The sequence below is a fragment of the Lissotriton helveticus genome, chromosome 11, assembly GCF_964261635.1.
Source record: "Lissotriton helveticus chromosome 11, aLisHel1.1, whole genome shotgun sequence".
NCBI lineage: Eukaryota > Metazoa > Chordata > Amphibia > Caudata > Salamandridae > Lissotriton > Lissotriton helveticus.
The window spans coordinates 362,852,138-362,869,649 of NC_136072.1; the positions used below are offsets into that span (position 1 = coordinate 362,852,138).

General features: G+C 46.9%; 1 protein-coding gene across 2 annotated transcripts in view; it reads right to left on the reverse strand.

Annotated features, from left to right (window-relative positions):
- The window catches only part of SLCO2A1 (solute carrier organic anion transporter family member 2A1), a 730,981-nt gene that overhangs the window by 220,111 nt on the left and 493,358 nt on the right, over positions 1 to 17,512 (reverse strand). For both annotated transcript variants that reach the window (XR_013602305.1, XM_078665791.1), the window contains exons 8-10: positions 15,725 to 15,889; positions 11,166 to 11,349; positions 9,509 to 9,659 (exon numbers count right to left, since the gene is read on the reverse strand). Coding sequence is in view for 1 of the 2 variants with exons in the window: in XM_078665791.1 (XP_078521917.1) it covers positions 9,509 to 9,659; positions 11,166 to 11,349; positions 15,725 to 15,889 (500 nt within the window). In the remaining variant the exon portion in view is untranslated. The remainder of the gene's footprint in view (positions 1 to 9,508; positions 9,660 to 11,165; positions 11,350 to 15,724; positions 15,890 to 17,512) is intronic.

Here is a 17,512-nt window from a genome sequence, read left to right on the forward strand (position 1 = left end):
ATCAAAGATCCCTAGGAGTAGCCGGAGCGGGTCATGGGGAACCTCCCAACCCAGGGCTTGCGTTAATTCTCTCTCCACCCATGTGGTAAAAATCAGCCGGGGAGTGTCCACATCTGGGGCAGTCCGGGGAGTCCCTCAAATGGGCACGAAAGAGCATCTCCGGGGTGAGGTAGGACATGTGGAGGTAATAAATCTGTACCAGCCGCAGCCTGGAGGACGTGGTCAGGGTACGCGGGGCCATAAGGGCATCCCTCCAATCAGCTTCCTCCAGGGGCCCACCCACCCACCCCTCCAAGCGACGGAACCCACTCAGAGAAGACACTTCCCAGAGCCAGTTTCCGTGCCAAAGGGGCGTTTGGCGGGTGAGTCTGCGGTCCCATCCCGTGTGGCGGAGTGCGGCCCGCCACGCCTGCAAAACCGTCCTAGTGATGGGTGTCAGAGCCTGCGGGATCGGGCACCCATAGAGGAACGCCTGGATCTGAGGAAAGTCCACCTCCACCAATTCCACCCGGTACGCTGGGTCGGACCAGCCTCCTGCATACCAATCGTGGATAACTATTAGCTTGGAGGCAAGATAGAAGAGGTAAAGATGGGTCACACCTAGGCCCCCATCATAAGGCGGGATGCGACTATGTGCGAGAGAGATCCGCGGTCGCCCACTCCCCCAGAGGAACCTAGACAGAGCTGAGTCTAGCTCCCGGAACCAAGCGCGGGGTAGCGGGACGGAGGTGTTCTGTAAGGTGTAGAGAAAACGAGGTAGGACCATCATTTTGAACAACGCGCTCCGCCCCAAGGGGTTGAGGGGGAGGGAGCTCCACTGCTTCAGGTCGGATCTCATCCGAGTCACCAGGGGAGGGATGTTCAGCGCCCATTCCAGCTCCGGGAGGAGGGTCACCCACATCCCCAGGTATTTGACGGAGAGACGACAAAGAGGGATGGATGATTGCCAGTCAAAACATTCCCGGGAGGGGTGCAGTGGGACCAGGACCGACTTGGCCGCGTTGAGCCGAAGGCCCGAGACACGCTCAAAATCCGAGAGGAGCTGGAGGCATCGAGGACCCGAGGCCGCCGGGTCCGCCAAATAGAGGAGCACGTCATCGGCATAGAGGGCGATCTTATCCACGTGACTCTGATTCCAAACCCACCCCCGAAAGAGGCGGTCATGCTGGACGAGTGCGGGCAGGGGCTCCATCGCCAGCGCAAATAAAAGCGGGGATAGGGGACACCCCTGGCGTGTCTCTCTACAGACCGGGAAGGCTCACGAGAGCGCTCCATTGACTAGGACCCAGGCCCTGGGGTTCGCATGGAGGACCTTAATATAGCTACGGAACCGTGGTCCGAAACCCATTTCCCGCAGCACGTCCTGCAGGTAGTCCCAGCCCACCGTATCAAAGGCCTTTTCGAAGTCAAGGAAAAGGAGGGCCAGGTAGGGGGACAGACGGGCACGGTGGGCCAGGGCCAGATGAAGGCGACGGAGACAGTGCCGGGTACCCCTGGCCGGCATGAAGCCGCATTGGTCCGGGTGGACCAGAGTTTGCAGGAAGGGCCGGAGTCGTTGGGCCAGGATGGTAGCGAAGAGCTTGAGTTCGGTGTTGAGCAGCGAGATAGGTCGGAAGTCTGCACAGTTTACCGAGGGTGGGTGGGTCTTAGGGATGACCACGATCATGGCCAAGTCCGACTCGGGAGGAAAAGCGCCTTGCTCTATCACATGGTGGAAGAGAGACAGCATCTGGGGGGCCAGGGTGTCCCGAAAGGCCGCGTAAAATTCCTGAGGGAAGCCGTCAGGGCCCGGCGTTTTCCCCTGTTCAGAATGGGAATAGCCTCCAAGACCTCTTCCAACGAGAAGGGCCGATCCAGGGAGGCAGCGTCCTCCAGAGCCAGGGAGGCCAACCGGACGCCAGCCCCGTCCAGGAGGGTGGTCAAGAGCGCCGTCGGGGGACGCGCCGTGTAGAGGTCAGTGTAGAAGTCGGCAAAGGCCCCCGCAATGGCCACGGATGTCGTCTGGGGGGTGCCGTCCAACACCTGAACCTCGGGAATCACGCGGTGGACCCTGGGGTAGGACACCAAATTATGAAGAAGCTTACCGTTCTTGTCCCCCCAACCATATATCCGCGCCACCGACGAGCGCCAGAGCTGCTGGGCCGAGTCGAGTGAGACCTGGCGGATCTCCTCTCGGATCAATGCTAGGTGCCGGGCAGAGTCACCCCGACCGCCTACCCCCAGGTCAAGTTCAAGTTGGGACGCGCGGTACTCCAAGTCTGCAAGCCGGGCCAGCTGATCCGCCCGCTTAGCATGAACCAGGCCCCTCGCCACTCCACGGATCACCGCCTTCCCGGCCTCCCAGAGGGTCCCCGGGGATCGGACAGATCCCTCGTTGGTGGTGAAGTAGTGGGTAAGTTCCTGCCCCAGTTTCTCCACCAAGTCTTGATCCTGCAAGAACCAGGCGTTAAGGCGCCATACCGCACGTGGGCCCCCAGGGGTAGAGCCCATACGGAGGGAGACCGGGGAGTGGTCCGACAGACCTCTCGGCAAGATGGACACCCCTGAGACCAAGCGGCAGTCCGCGGCCGGGAGCAGTAGAAGGTCTATGCGGGAATGGGAATGGTGGGAGGCCGAGGTATGGGTGTACTGCGTCACCCGGGGGTTCCACACCCGCCAGGCATCGCAGAGTCCCAGAGCGGACGCCCACCCCGAAAGGGCCGCCGCCGCCGAAGAACGGGCCGCTGAAGGGGGACTCAACGTATCTCGTCCCGGCTGCATTACTGCGTTGAAGTCGCCCCCTACCAAGGTGAGACCCGCCGGAAACTCGGAGAGGACATGAGTGAGGGAATGCAGGGTCGAAGACTGGAGGGGGGGCGGGACATAAACGCTCAGGATGTTCATAGGACAACCTTCCAGGACACCAGAGGCCGCGACATAGCGCCCCTGAGGGTCGGTGTGGGCCATAGTCAGGGTGAAGGGGAGACCTCTCCGCAGCAGAATCGCCGCCCCCCCCGGGATCCGCGCTGGAAGCCCGAGTGCCAGACCGCCGCAAAGCCGTATCGGGCCAGGAAGGGGCAGTGGGTACCCATGAGGTGGGTCTCCTGAAGGAGGAGTATGTCGGCCGAGAGGCGGTGCGCTGCCCGGAGGACCGCCGTGCGTTTAATGCGATCAAGGAGACCGTTGACGTTCCAAGACAGAATGTGGAGGGACCTATTCAGAGCGCACATCTCGGGGAGAGGTAGGGGCATAGGAAAGCGCAGGGGGCAGGCCACAAAGAGGGGGTTCAGCACCTCCCTCCGGAACCCGGGGGTGAAGGACGCTGCGCAGGTGTAGAGAGCTCCGAGTCCAAGGTATCAGTAGGGGCAAAGGGGGGCGGGCGGACGGGAACTGCCGCCCGGTTTATGGATGGCTTGAGGGGGACCCAGGGTTGCCTGAACATCAGGGAGTCAGTAAGGAGTGCCGGACAAAGTGTGTTCACCCTGTAAAAGAAGGAGGAGAAGCTGCTACCAGCCGCAAAGGAGCGGCATATACCTAAATTTTGAAGCTGCTGCACAGTGTCAATCTGAAAACCCCGCTCCCCGGCGGACAGAACCAGTAACCACATAAGAAACAACACCCCCCCTCCCAACCCCCCCAACACCCCCCACCCTACACTTCAAAACAGGAAGCATCTGTCGCCCAGAACCCCGCAACTCAAGGAACAACCCCCAAAGAGGACGGAACCTAACCTAAAACAGGTAGGTGGGAGAGGAATCGCTAATATTTTACCGAAAACCTACATGCATATGCAATTGAGATTCCTTAATAGCAATTCCTTAATAATCGCTATTAATCAATCGATCAATCAGGAAGCTTGTAGAGCGCACTACTCACCCGTGAGGGTCTCAAGGCGCTAGGAGGGGGGGTGCTGCTACTGCTCGAACAGCCAGGTCTTGAGAAGCCTCCTGAAGGTTAGAAGGTCTTGGGTCTACCATAGTAGGATGGGAACGGTGTTCCAGGTCTTGGCGGCGAGGTAGGAGAATGATCTGCCACCGGAGGTCGCTCTTTGGATGCGGAGGACGGTAGCGAGTGCGCGGTCGGCGGAGCGGAGCTGGCGGTTCGGGGTGTAGAAGGTAAGTCGTCTTTTGAGAAATGCTGGTCCGGTGTCGTGGAGTGCCTTGTGTGCGTTGGTGAGGAGTTTGAAGGTGATCCCCTTGTTGACAGGAAGCCAGTGCAGGTCTCTCAGGTGGAGTGTGATGTGGCTGCGTCGAGGGATTTCGAGGATCAGGCGAGCCGAGGCGTTGTGTATGCGTTGCAGTCGTTTCAGCAGTTTGATTGGGGCTCCCGTGTAGAAGGCGTTTCCGTAGTCCAGCCTGCTGCTGACGAGGGCCTGGGTGACCGTTCTTCTTGTGTCGGTGGGTATCCACCTGTAGATCTTGCTGAGCATGCCGAGGGTGTTGAAGCAGGAGGATGAGACGGCATTGACTTGCTTGGTCATGGAGAGAGTTGAGTCGAGGATGAACCCCAGGTAATAAGGAATCGCAGTTGCCTAGCTTGATGCATTTGCCCCTAAATTTATTATCTTACAGCTCTAACCTTGTGGGTAGGACTTGCAGACTGTGTGCTATGAGGGAAGGCAGGTGGAGCTAAAGAGAGGATGGTAAGGGCAACAGATAGATAAGTAGGGAAGAAGACTGTCAAAAGGGTGATAGGGAGGAAGAGCTAGGAAGATGGCGAGAGAGAAAGAGGGAGGAAAAGATGACAGGGGTAAAAAGAGGGAGGATGCAACAAGAGACAATACATTCTGGAGACTTGTGATGTGAACTACCAGCTTGAACTAGACTACGACTGACAACTGCTGCTCCACCCTGGTGGTTGGTGGGGTGGGGGTTGGGGGTGGTGTGGACAGCTCCACTCACTGTGTGTCTGCTGCTGATTTACATCAATTTATTACCATCAGCATTTTTTATTTATTCATATATTTGCACTACCGCATGTTTAGAGTGGAACACTTCTGAGTTTTGCACTTGCACTTGTCAACATTCTCTTTTACCTTATTGCATTAGCACTGATAATACCTGAGACTGAATGACGGTATAATCTCCTATGTGCACGTGCTATGCCATAAAATTAGCTTTTTAGGCTAGTGCGCGGTCATGAATGATCAGATCAATGAGATCATCTTCCGGGCAGCTGCAGTGCCAGCCTGGGCTTTGTTACTGAGAGCTGCAGTCACGCAGTCTGTCTCCAGTTAGTGCCCTTTCTTCCATTTCTGGTGCTTTGCAGCAGTTTTAAGATCTTCTTTGAATTTCTCGTTGCTCAAATGCGTGTAATTTCTGATATTTATATGTTTTCCTCATCTTCATTGCTTGATTTTGCTTGCGAGAAAGGGTCACTCATAGTCGTTGAAATGCCACTCATAATGACTCTGAAATTATGTAATTGTCACACATAGCAATCTCTGACCGTGGCAGCTATGCACTCAGCTGTCAATTAGAGAGAAGAGGGCCTATCTTACAAAAGAAAAATTGAGGACTTTCTGGCTAAATTCCATACAGCCAGTCTGAGCATTGCACTGCCACCTTGTTCAAAGTGCTCTGTGAACCCCACACCAAGGTCTGAAAAAAACAGAGCAGACACATCGTAAGACCCAAAACACCAGAGGTGCACAAGCATATGCCAGTAAAAGAAGTAATCTATAGCGCCACACTTGCACCACAGAACTGCAGAGCAGCAGTGACTCCTCCACAGCCCCTCGCAGATTCAACCAGTCAAGTTCAAGTTCAAGTTCCAAAAGCTTTATTCGAAGTGTAAAAACAATTCATAAAAGCGTATACAATACAATCATAATTTTTAAAATTCATAACAATTACATATTGGAATTCAGTTTAAAAGTTCTTGCGAACAGACAAGGAATTACAGGGGATGCTTGAATTAAATAATAGTTAAAAATTAAATCATCATTACAAGCTACGCCTCTTCGATTATAATGGACCTTCTCAATCTCAGTATTGCTCTCAAATACATAGTAGTGGTATTAATGGTATAGTAATCATCCAAAGTTATTAATTTATTATAAGCTTCTTTTGACTTCCTAATTCCCCAGGATAACAGAAGAGGTCTCAAAATTTGTCGCCTCGGGTGGGAGTAAAAGGTGCAGAAGAGGGTACAATGAATGTTTGATTGGAATGACACCTCATCACATGGACAAATTATTTTTTCTCTAGACCAATCGTTACATCTAGGCAGGGTTATTAGTCTATAAAAAGTTTCTAAACGGAAACATGTTAAAAGCCTACGAAAGAAGAAAGGTTGGTCGACTATAAGATATAGCTGGATGTTTCTATGCAATGTAACATCGTCATGATTGGCAACTGATATCTTGGTCCTTTCCTTATTCCATCTTTTCATCTCAAGATGTTCCAGTACAGTTTTTTTTAGAACAGATCTTGAAACAATGTCCATGGAAGTTGGGTTTGAGAAGTATTCCGGATGACCAATTTCGGTTGCAATATTTTTTATATAAGAGAACCATGTAATGTTTCTTACCCCTTCGCATAGCAAGCAGTCCTCTGTTATGATTCTATTTAGTTCAGTGGCAGGGTTAGTCCAAATATTGTGCCAGAGTAGAATAGATTCAACCAGTCAAATACACAATGATGGGAAACTGCACCAAATGCTTCCCCCTCCTACCTGGTCTCTGCTGGTCTGCCCTACCCCCAGTTCACTATACTCTGACGTTCTCTGCGTGAACACACCTCAAGGTCCACAGGAGCCAGCACCCAATGGTACACAATCTAAACATAAAGAACACTAAAAAACAGACCGCAGCCTGCATCTGACATGATTGCCCTGGCTTGTGTATCAAGGGCGAGGGGACAACTCACCCGTGCATGCACAGTTACACCAGAGCCAAGACAACAATCTGGAGCCAGTATATGGAGTATACAGCCTTTTCTTTAGCAGATTGTGTGTTCTTAACTCTCTGCATCCCCTTTGCTCCCACTACAGACCTTCAGACTACGCTGCTGCCTCCAGCAACCAGAGTTCTAACTCACATCATTGCAAGCATTTAGAACAGGGCTAAAGAGGAAGACCTCATGTTCCAAAGCTAAAATAATAAAGCGCCTCCCAAAAGAGGCAGAACCTTTGCTTGCGTTACTTTGTGTGAATCAATTTCTTAAAAGGCCATGTACAGTTTGTGCTGTCTGACTGGGACTTGTCCTAACACTTCTGGATTGGACTCTTCTTTTTGCAGTATTGGGCTGATTAAGATATGGTTGGTCCACCCTTGTTACGGCAAAAGCAAGTTAAAACCAAGCTCTGAGAAAAGCAATATGATAAATATTTGTAAACAGGCAAACGTTGAGTATGAAGACTTGTTCTATGCATAGCTGCGGAGAGGAAGAGTGGCTGTCGCTGTGGGTTGTTGATCTGGTGCTATGGGGTGATATCAATGTACGGTTCATTGGAAGAGTAGTGTTAGGGGCTCCAGTATTATGGTGAGGGTTGATAAGCTGGGGATGGTATCTGTTAGTGCAGTGTTATGGGGTTAGCGTTGAAACGCTATGAGGATAATAATGCGTTGGTCTATTGTTGTAGTGCAGTGGTAAAGATAATGCAATTCAGGCTTGATAGTTTGTTATTGTTGGGTGGCAGTTGAGGGACGAGATAGGGCTATACACCAGTATATGTATTATTGAGAGGCTGATGGGAAGGAGCAGTGTTTCGGTGTGTTCGTGCACTGCACTGTTTGAAGGTGATAATGAAGTTCTGGGGGGGTGGTATTGTAGTGTTGAAGGAGGGTAGTAGTGTGGTGGTGCTGGGCTTAGTGTACCTGCTTTCGTGGGTTGACGTATGCAATATTGCGGGCTGTATTGCAGTGCTAGTATCAAGGTGCTGGTTTTGTACTACAAGGTAACCGTATGAAGTTGATAGAACTATTATGGGAAGTTGAAGTTGTAGTTGATGGTATGATACAATGGTGCTGACAGTTGTAGTGCTAAACAGTGCTAAGCAGTGAGTGATAGTGCTGTGCTGGATGATAGTAGTGTTATAGAGGAGCTAGGGGTGTGGTTATGAATGCGATGGTACATTTTTGGGATAGCTGTGCACTGTGAAATGATCATAACATTCTGATTTGTGGCAGTATAGTAGAGGTGGGTAGTGTGTGTTGGTGGGAGTAAGTCGTATGGTGACTTGGTTTGTAATGTAATTGGAGAGTTGGTAGAAGGTGGTAGAGACAAAAGATTCTAATGGAAAAGATACAATGGAAAACCAGAACAAATAGGTGGGTGTTCGAAGCCACTATCAATATTTAGGTGAGAAGGATGTGCTGTTGAAGATAGTTTAAAACTTTTTCATGAAAGAGAGATGGTCCAGATGGCTCAAGATTGCAATAACAGTGGGCCTATACGTTCAGTACCTCAACTCCCTTAGCACTAGGCAACCAATTCCATTTCCAAGTGGGTGAATTTAGACTTTTTCATGTTTGGAGTGATAAGAAGATATTCAGGTGTTAGAGGACAAATGTGCAGCGTTGACATGACATAGTGATACCTCTCCATTTTCCCTGTGATGTTCGGGTCACGCATATGGACAATCCAGAAATGTCTGCTGTATTGCATCCCTGTACTAGAACAATATACCCAACAAAATACAGGGCAAACCAGTATTCACCCAGAAAGCCTGGAACTACAGTTTATCAAAAACAATGTTCTCCATGAAGACAATTGCTGGGTGGACAGGTCTGAAGTATTACCTATTAATTCTTACTGATTATTGATGTTAGGAACTTCTTGTAGCTTTGGTTGCAACATTGATGTATGGTGACACCAATAACTTTTAATATGTGTTTGCCCAGAGGAAGACCATTTCATTTTTTTTAACCAAAGGGTGAAACGTCAAGACTCAATACTAACAGGGAATCCAGATGAACATATCTGTATGTAGTTAGGCCCTGTGAACTCACTCTAGGAGCATACCACATGCTATTATAGGCAGTGCCTTATTTGCATTATCTTTGTATTTCTGCTCCACCAATTTGATTACCAACATGGTTATTCAACTCTTTGAAGTAAATTGACTTGTATACATCAAATGTGCGCTTGACACCCTCTGCAGCTTCAAGCTCATCCAATAATATCTGTTACTGCCTATTAGTAATGTTCATACACAGTAAAAAATAATACGCCAAAATGCAGTCCACCAATGACAAGACTAAGTAGCATAGGCCTTCTAAAGCTACTGTTGATCCATAAGTGGCAAAGGCGAATTGAACCTCTCTTAAGCTAGATTTAATGATGACATAGTGCTCAGAGGACAAGAAAAGGGGTAGATAAGAAATGTTTACATAACACTTCAGGATAGCCTTTCTATATTTACTCTAAAGCCCCTTTGAGTCACAAACAGCCCATTGCTGAATAGGAACACCATCAACAACATTTTATTTGAAGAGTTTTATATAGCGCAGGCTAGATCCAGAGGTATCAGAGCACTCATCACTGCTTTCATCACCCCCTTTCTAGTAAACGTTGTCACCACTTACCTCAGGTCTTCTCCCGTCAGCTGTTGTGTTAAAACTTGTACAGCCGGCGTGGCAAGGTGAGATGTATTCTGTGCCATCTGCGCCGCATACAGGGTGAAAGACCGACTCTGGACATGTGCAATCCCTTCTGCACTGTTGACCTATTCCAGAGCTTTGTACATTGCAACCAAAATGACAAAAGAAAATAAATCATGAAAAACAAACCATAACAATGCATCTACCAGTTTCTTTCTTGGCCTTTCTCCCCATCGAAGTATGTGTCCTCATAGCTCAAAAAGGGTTAGTAATCATGTTTTGAACTGCATGCACTAACTTCACCACATCTGAAAGGACCACTAGGCAATTGTGGATTTAGAAGAAATTATTAGTCAAAGTACAATATGCACATCTTGGAGACAATGGTCACACCTGAATCCTAGATCTTGAGTTGGCAAAGCAAATTGCAAGACTGGACCAGGTCATGGGAAGCCTTGAGGATGTACCACTAACAATTGCCGTGTGTGTTTTTGCAGTACAGTCATAGGATCACTGCAGATTAGTGGAATGTTTTTACAATATAAGACCATATGTCTGGTTTGTCCTGTTTCGATATTGTCATACTTAGACACATAAGAAGTTAGATTTCTGGCTCCAACAATACGTGTACGGTTTCTATACCTCATCTCAAGACATGCGGTGCTAGCTCTATGCCTGAAAACATCCAGGATCCAGCTCATAACACCAGAGGATTGGGTATGTTCTACATGCTAAGACAGTGAAACTTTCAGGGACTGGTTCAGAGAGACCTAAGATATCTTTCGCAGACAAGTGGGCAAATCTGCAGCTTATGTGTGTGGGTCTGAAAATGATCTTGAGAACAAGACATCCGAGTCTCAGTTATATGGGGTGTTTTTAGAGGAGGGTAATAATGGGATACCCTCTGAAAATTAGCAGGTGTTCCAATTGTCCTCCTTGTGGGTCTACGTCTCATTTAAAGGCCGAAGAACAAACCTGTTTCTGACAGCAAAGTATCAGCGCTGCCATGAAAAACATCTTTCAATGAGCCAGCTGCTGCAGTAATGCTTTCTACATGGGTTCTGGATGGCTCGCTACACTTAGCGCATGGCTTCTGATGCTATTTTTTTCTTTTCCAGTACTGTTATACATAGGTTTGTGGTCCAAGACTAGAAAAATATGCAATGTTCTCAACTTGCTAAAAGAAAACCTGCAATGCATACACGGAAGCAAGACCTGCTTTACAATCTTGTCTTTGGAAAACAAAATCTGAACACTCTGGAATGCCAACATGGCACAGTAGGTTGGCCGGCATTGTGCAATTTTCCTGGAATAGATCCCATCATTTTGGCGGGAGCACTTTTGGCGAAAAAGCCAAACACAATAGTGGCAAACTGTGGATTTGATGGTAAGGGTGCACCTGGTACAGCAGAGAGGGAGTCTAGACATCTCATTGGTTGAGCAGCACACCTGCCAAACCCTAAATAACCCCAATTATCTCCCTCTGCCGTCTGATGTCTCCTGAGTATCATATCTGCAAAAATAAACCCACTATTAGTCTTTGTGCTCAATGAGGGAGTCCCTCTATCCTCATTCTCTTCCTTGACAAGATTTCTGGTTTAAACCTTGAGATATCTTTCAGGATCCCTAAACATCTCCTTACCTGGTCACTTCTGCCACAGGCTGTGTTGGGCATCCCATGAAGAAAAGGGGTAGGCAGCAGAGGACAGAGACCAGGAGCACGGCCAGAGCAAAGCGTGGGGTGGCACGAAGCGAGAAGCAGTAGCGCTTCATAACAATGCCTCCCAGAAGCATGCCCAAGGCAGCTGCCGGCAAATTTACTGCTCCTGATAGGGGAGAAAGGAAAGAAAGAATATTAAAAACATAAAGGACATTTTAAAAAAATACAATAGCATTCTTTCCAAATGCTCCTTAGTTTAGCTTGAGTGTCTTCTATACTGAGTCTTTCGTAAGTGGGACGAGGGGCAAGCCAAAATACTTTGTTCCAGAAGCCACATAGCAGGCATGCTAGCCTACCCAACTACATCTTCTTGTTTGCTTAATTTTAGCTTCTTGGATCTTCTTAGGGTGGTTAATCCAAAGCTTTGTTGATAATAACCCAAGAAAGGCTAAAGGAAGCATTTTGTGAGGCTGGCTAATCTCTAGGGAAATCTAGAGATTCTTAAGAATCATGTGCAACTGAAAAATTGTAGAGCTGGTTAAAAGTCAGTTACACGTCCGGCCAAAGTAAAAATGTATTTAACCCCTTCGACGCTCATGACGAGCTGGGCTCGTCATGAGGTAGCCTCCTCGCACGCTCATGACGAGCCCAGCTCGTCATGAATAAAGGGATTTACAAATTCTCAGCGTGCGGGCGGAAATCATGCCGCACGCATGCGGTTAATAATGAGTATGCACATACTGTTCAGCAGATTGGAGTGAGTTCAGTATCTGGAGCACACATAGGTGTGGATAGATCTCCGTGCTCTTCCCTCATTTACCACTGACCTGATGAATGGATACAGCAGTAAATATATTGGTGAGTGTGTGACTACATGAATGTGGACATGAAGGAAGTAATGTATGGAATTGCTTGACAGCTGAATGCATCTGCTTAGGAGTCAATGGGTCATGGGCATGTGTACAACGGCTAGACATAGCTTTGAGGAGCCTATCACTCCTCTCAGTTCTCCACATGTTAGATATGTTGTTCAATAAGTACCATGCTTTCAGATTGAGTTCCATGGTAGGAAACAAGAAAGAAAGGTCTCAAGCCAGGGTCCCTGGTTTTTCATAGCCGCATCTCTGGGTAGGTTTAAATGCCTCCTGTGCAGTCTCAGACATGCCTGGGATATTTTCAGATGGTGTCTTGACTGGGTATTTTGTGGCGGGACTCTGCATATCCTAAACGAGTTACCTGAATAGTCTGATTTGGTCCTTGGGCTTTTTAAGCATGTTCTCAGAACAATAACAATATATTTTCAGCTTAGCCCCCCGTATGTTCTCTTTAAATTCCCTAGGTATTTTTACGGTGTGTCTGGCTATTCCCAGTAGTTCTTTAAATATATTCTTAACTGAATCTTTAAATCATTCTCAGATGGGCCCATGACTTTTCTCAGCTGATTTACTGGATAATGTCAGCGGCGACTTACTCTTGGAGAATTCCAGTTAATCCGAGATTGTTATGCTGAGCCTTTTACTGCCTTTTCTGTTTTCACCAGCAGATTCAAGATCTTACTTACAAGCCCATGGCGCCGCCGGTACGTCAATTTATTTGACCCTGCGTGACTTTTCATGGCCTTGTAAATATGAGCCCTTTTCATGCATTACTCTAGGTGAGTGGGGCGTTCCATGGGTGTTGCTGTTCCCTCACAACATCCATGGAACTTGACATGTTCCCAGATTTACAACATTTTGTAAAACTATGAATGTGTCAGAATCCTACACCTCCCCTGGGGAGGTGTAGGAATGGCGCAACGAGGAGAAATACTTTTGGGGCATATTTACAAGCCCCTATCACCACAGAAACGTCACTTTTTCTGATGTTCCTGTGGCAATAAGGGCTTCGCCTTATTCACAAGGCAGTGTTAAGCCACTTAACGTGGCTTAACATGTCCTTGTGAATAAGGCCCCCTTTCAAGCTACACTTAGCGTGAAAGGGGTGGGCAATGGGTGTTGCGGTAGGCGTTCCATCGCAACACCCATTGATTTTGACGCTGCCCCTTATTTACAAGGGTGGCGTAAATATGGGGCAGTGCCAAAATTAAGACCAAGGAAAACCTGCTCTTAACATGGCAAAATGAGGAGAAATGCTTTACTTCTCCTCGTTTTTGCTGTTTATATGTGTGCTGCATTGTGTAGCACACAAAGAACCAACTAAACACCATTGATAGTTTATGTGCAGGCAGGTGTACCCTTCCTGCACATAAACAATCATTAAAAAAAATGATCCGTTGCAACTTCTATGTGTGCTCCATTCTGCAGCACACATAGAAGTTCCAAAACACCATTACTGATTGTGTATGTGCAGGAAGGGACACCTTCCTGCACATAAACAATCTTTCCCTGCAGCCACCCTTGCACATTGGTGCTAGGCAGCTACATTTAGCACCAGCGGTAAGGGAAACACAGTGCTGCACCGTATTCTTGTGAACATGGTGCATCCTTGCTTTTAAAAACTGTTGGAGGGCGGCATCAGACTTCTTGGCTTAACACCGCACTCCGACAGTTTCCTAGGAAATATGCCCCTTTTATTTCTCCTGGTTTTATCATCTTCCTATGTGTGCTGCATTCTGCAGCCCTCATAGAAAGAGGAAAAAGCCATTAATGATTGCTTTTGTTTAGGATGGTTTCCCTTCCTGCAGAAAAACAATCATCCCCGCAGAACAGGCACCCTTGCATAATGACGCAAGAGAGCGTACACTGGGGCATGGCATACATTTGTGCGCCAGGGCAGGGTAAACCACAGCGATGCGTCGTATTGTTGTTAATACGACTCATCCCTGTGGTTTTAAAATGATGCAGCACAGCGCAGCTAAATGGCTTGCATCGCCGCCCTGCATCATTTTCTTGTAGATGAGGCCCCCAGTATTTAAATTGTTTGCTTATAATGGCAAATACTCACTTAAATGTAATCTGATTTTATTTATCTGAGATTCATACAACTTCTGTCAATTACAAATGATGATATTCGTTTTATTTGGCTATAAAATTGTTATCTCGACACGTGTTCCATTGCATTTTACGGGATACTTCAGTCATTTGTTTAGCCAACATCTGTTTCACTAGTCTTTCTAAGGATTTTTTAATGCTTTTCTGTGAACATTTGAAAATTTCCATATATTTAGGAAATATTGTCAGACTATTTTCTCATGTGTAAGTGGTCCTGTTCCGGTCTACCTGGGTTTGTTTTCGCAGTCTGTTTTATGAGCAGAGCGTGTGAACTGTGAACGCTGTCAGTAACTCAGCCCACTTGTAATTCTCTGCTGATTTCCTTCCTTTAGTGATCCGGTCAGGTTCTCTTTGCCTACTATCAGCTGTTTTTGTAGTCACTGATATCCGGCTTCCAGGATATTCTTAGCTGCTTTGTTCGGCTGCCCAACATTGCAAGAGCTCTTGCATTAATGGCCAGTGTTTCTCAAATTATTCTCAATATATGTATTCTTTAGACATCCAAAGCACACAAAGGGCCTGGTTCACAAAGATTTTGCTGTGACTTATTCTTGCAGTATTACTGGCCTATTCCAGAAATTCCAAAAGCAAGTCAAAACACGCACAGCAAAATCTTTGTGAGTCAAGCCCAATGTGTTACTCTCCCTTTAGAGTGGCCACCTCACTCTGCTGTTACATACACTGGCCCTCATTTCCAATATTTTGCTGCAGGACAGCGTTGCAAGCCTTCCTGCTGCCCTGCCCTACATCAAAAGAAAAGGACTGGAATGTGCCATATCTGTGAGATATGGTGCATTCCTGCCCACTTCCACAACGCTGGCAAACATACGGCTGCCATGAGCCAATGCAGGAATCCTTGCACCATGGTGCAAAGGTGTCTGTTTTTAAATCAGGTTGTTTTGTGGGGGGAAAAGACACCGAAACGACCCTTACAGCACTCCTAGGGAGGTGTAGGCTATTGGTAAATTTTCAGGTTTACACATGTTGTAAATCTGGGAAAGTGTCAAAAGTTATGGGTATTACGTGGCACGCCTCCCCATCGTAGTGTGAGGCAACTCAGCGACTTGCACTGAATCGCCTCACACCATATCTCCGAGGCCATGAAAATTCACTCAAGGTGGCTTTACGTGGCCTCCTAAATATTGGTAAGCCCAGTGCACCCCTGCAAGGTCAAGAAAAATGATGTTCCGACTGTGCACAAGGCTTGTAAATAAGCCCCTCTGTTTCCAGTCCAGGACCACTAACAATAAATACAATATATAGAAAGACCAGTATCAGTGGCATTTTTAATTTTTTTCCAGCAGAAGCAGGAGAGAGCCTGTGTTCTATGGCATAGTTTATTGAAATCTCCAAGGACAGCTTACCGGTACATTCAACCCTTTGTTCTCTGGGGTTTCCCAGCTTGTTTGTCTTACTGTTCTCAGGTGGTTCCCTGGTTATTCTCAGTTGGTGAGATGGGTTTTTATTGGGTGCTTGGGGTTTCTCAGATGATTGCTGGGAATGCTGGTTTGTTCCTATCGTTCTCACTCACATGCTCTTCGGGACACTAACCGATAAGTAAGTTGGCGTAGGAGGCTGTCGTGCCGTACTGCTTCTCCAAGTACTTGTTGAGGAAAGTGGAGAGGGCGGCGATGACGGACGAGAAGCTGCACTGTGAGAGGACCACCAGGATGAAAAGCGGGTTTAGGAGAAGCTGAATAAAGATTCTGGGAAACTCTAAAGAGAAAACAGATGAAAACTGATTGAGTCACAACTTCCAAGTGTTAATCCCTGTCCTTTACCCCACTCTTTTAAAACTGGGACCAGCGAACCACTCTACTATGGACATCATGCAGATTGGTGGCTCAAGGTGAAAGAATCTCGGAACATAAAGAGGTCTGCCAAAACTGTTTTTGTGACTTTTACACAGCCCTTGAAGTTTTATCATCCTAATTTCAGTCTAAAGGACAAGTGCTTTGCCTGAACAATAATTTCCATATGTGTGTTTCTTTCAGCAAGATCCAAGCACCGCGATCGATGCATCATTCAGGAAATTACACCGTAGACTCATGTTTGGCAGTAAGAATACAACTCCACTCTTAGGACACTGAGGGGAATCATTGACAGCAAATTACACCGTAGACTCATGCTTGGCAGTAATAATACAACTCCACTCTTAGGACACTGAGGGGAATCATTGACAGCAAATGACACCGTAGACTCATGCTTGGCAGTAAGAATACAACTCCACTCTTAGGACACTGAGGGGAATCATTGACAGCAAATTACACCGTAAACCCATGCTTGGCAATAAGAATTCAACTCCACTCTTAGGACACTGAGGGGAATCATTGACAGCAAATTACACCGTAAACTCATGCTTGGCAATAAGAATTCAACTCCACTCTTAGGACACTGAGGGGAATCATTGACAGCAAATTACACCGTAAACTCATGCTTGGCAATAAGAATTCAACTCCACTCTTAGGACACTGAGGGGAATCATTGACAGTAAATTACACCTTAGACTCATGCTTGGCAGTAAGAATACAACTCCACTCTTAGGTCACCGAGGGGAATCATTGAGAGCAAATTACACCGTAAACTCATGCTTGGCAATAAGAATACAACTCCACTCTTAGGACACTGAGGGGAATCATTGACAGTAAATTACACCTTAGACTCATGCTTGGCAGTAAGAATACAACTCCACTCTTAGGTCACCGAGGGGAATCATTGAGAGCAAATTACACCTTAGACTCATGCTTGGCAGTAAGAATACAACTCCACTCTTAGGACACGCACGGGAATCATTGACATTGCACTTGTGACTGGTATGATAATACCTTGCCACTTCTTTAAAAAGATCTAATAAATTGTTAGTCTTGATGTACGAGCACGGAAATGGTGAATGGGCCTGAAATACTTTAATTAATCAAATTGAAAGTGTAATCTGTATGTGTGTGTGTGTGTTGTATATATGTATATATATATATATATATATATATATATGTATATTACAACTCCAAAAACAGATCGTTCAGGCAAGACTAGTTTAGCCTAAACACATAGACTTTTGTTTGTCTATATGCGCTATTGCTAATTTTATTTGCAATAAAAAAAGCCCTAACGCGGGAGCGCCGTCTCTGAACAATCTATTTCTGGACTTAGAATATATTATATACATATATCAGGGGATCCTGCCGAAACGCGTCATGGCCACAAGCTAAAAAGGAATAAAAAAAGTTGGAACATTGGATTATATATATATATATATACTTTAAACACATTTCTGGTTTTATACTTTTCAGCTTCTTCCTGCTTTGTACATACTATTTCTTGGTTGATTCAAAAAAAGTT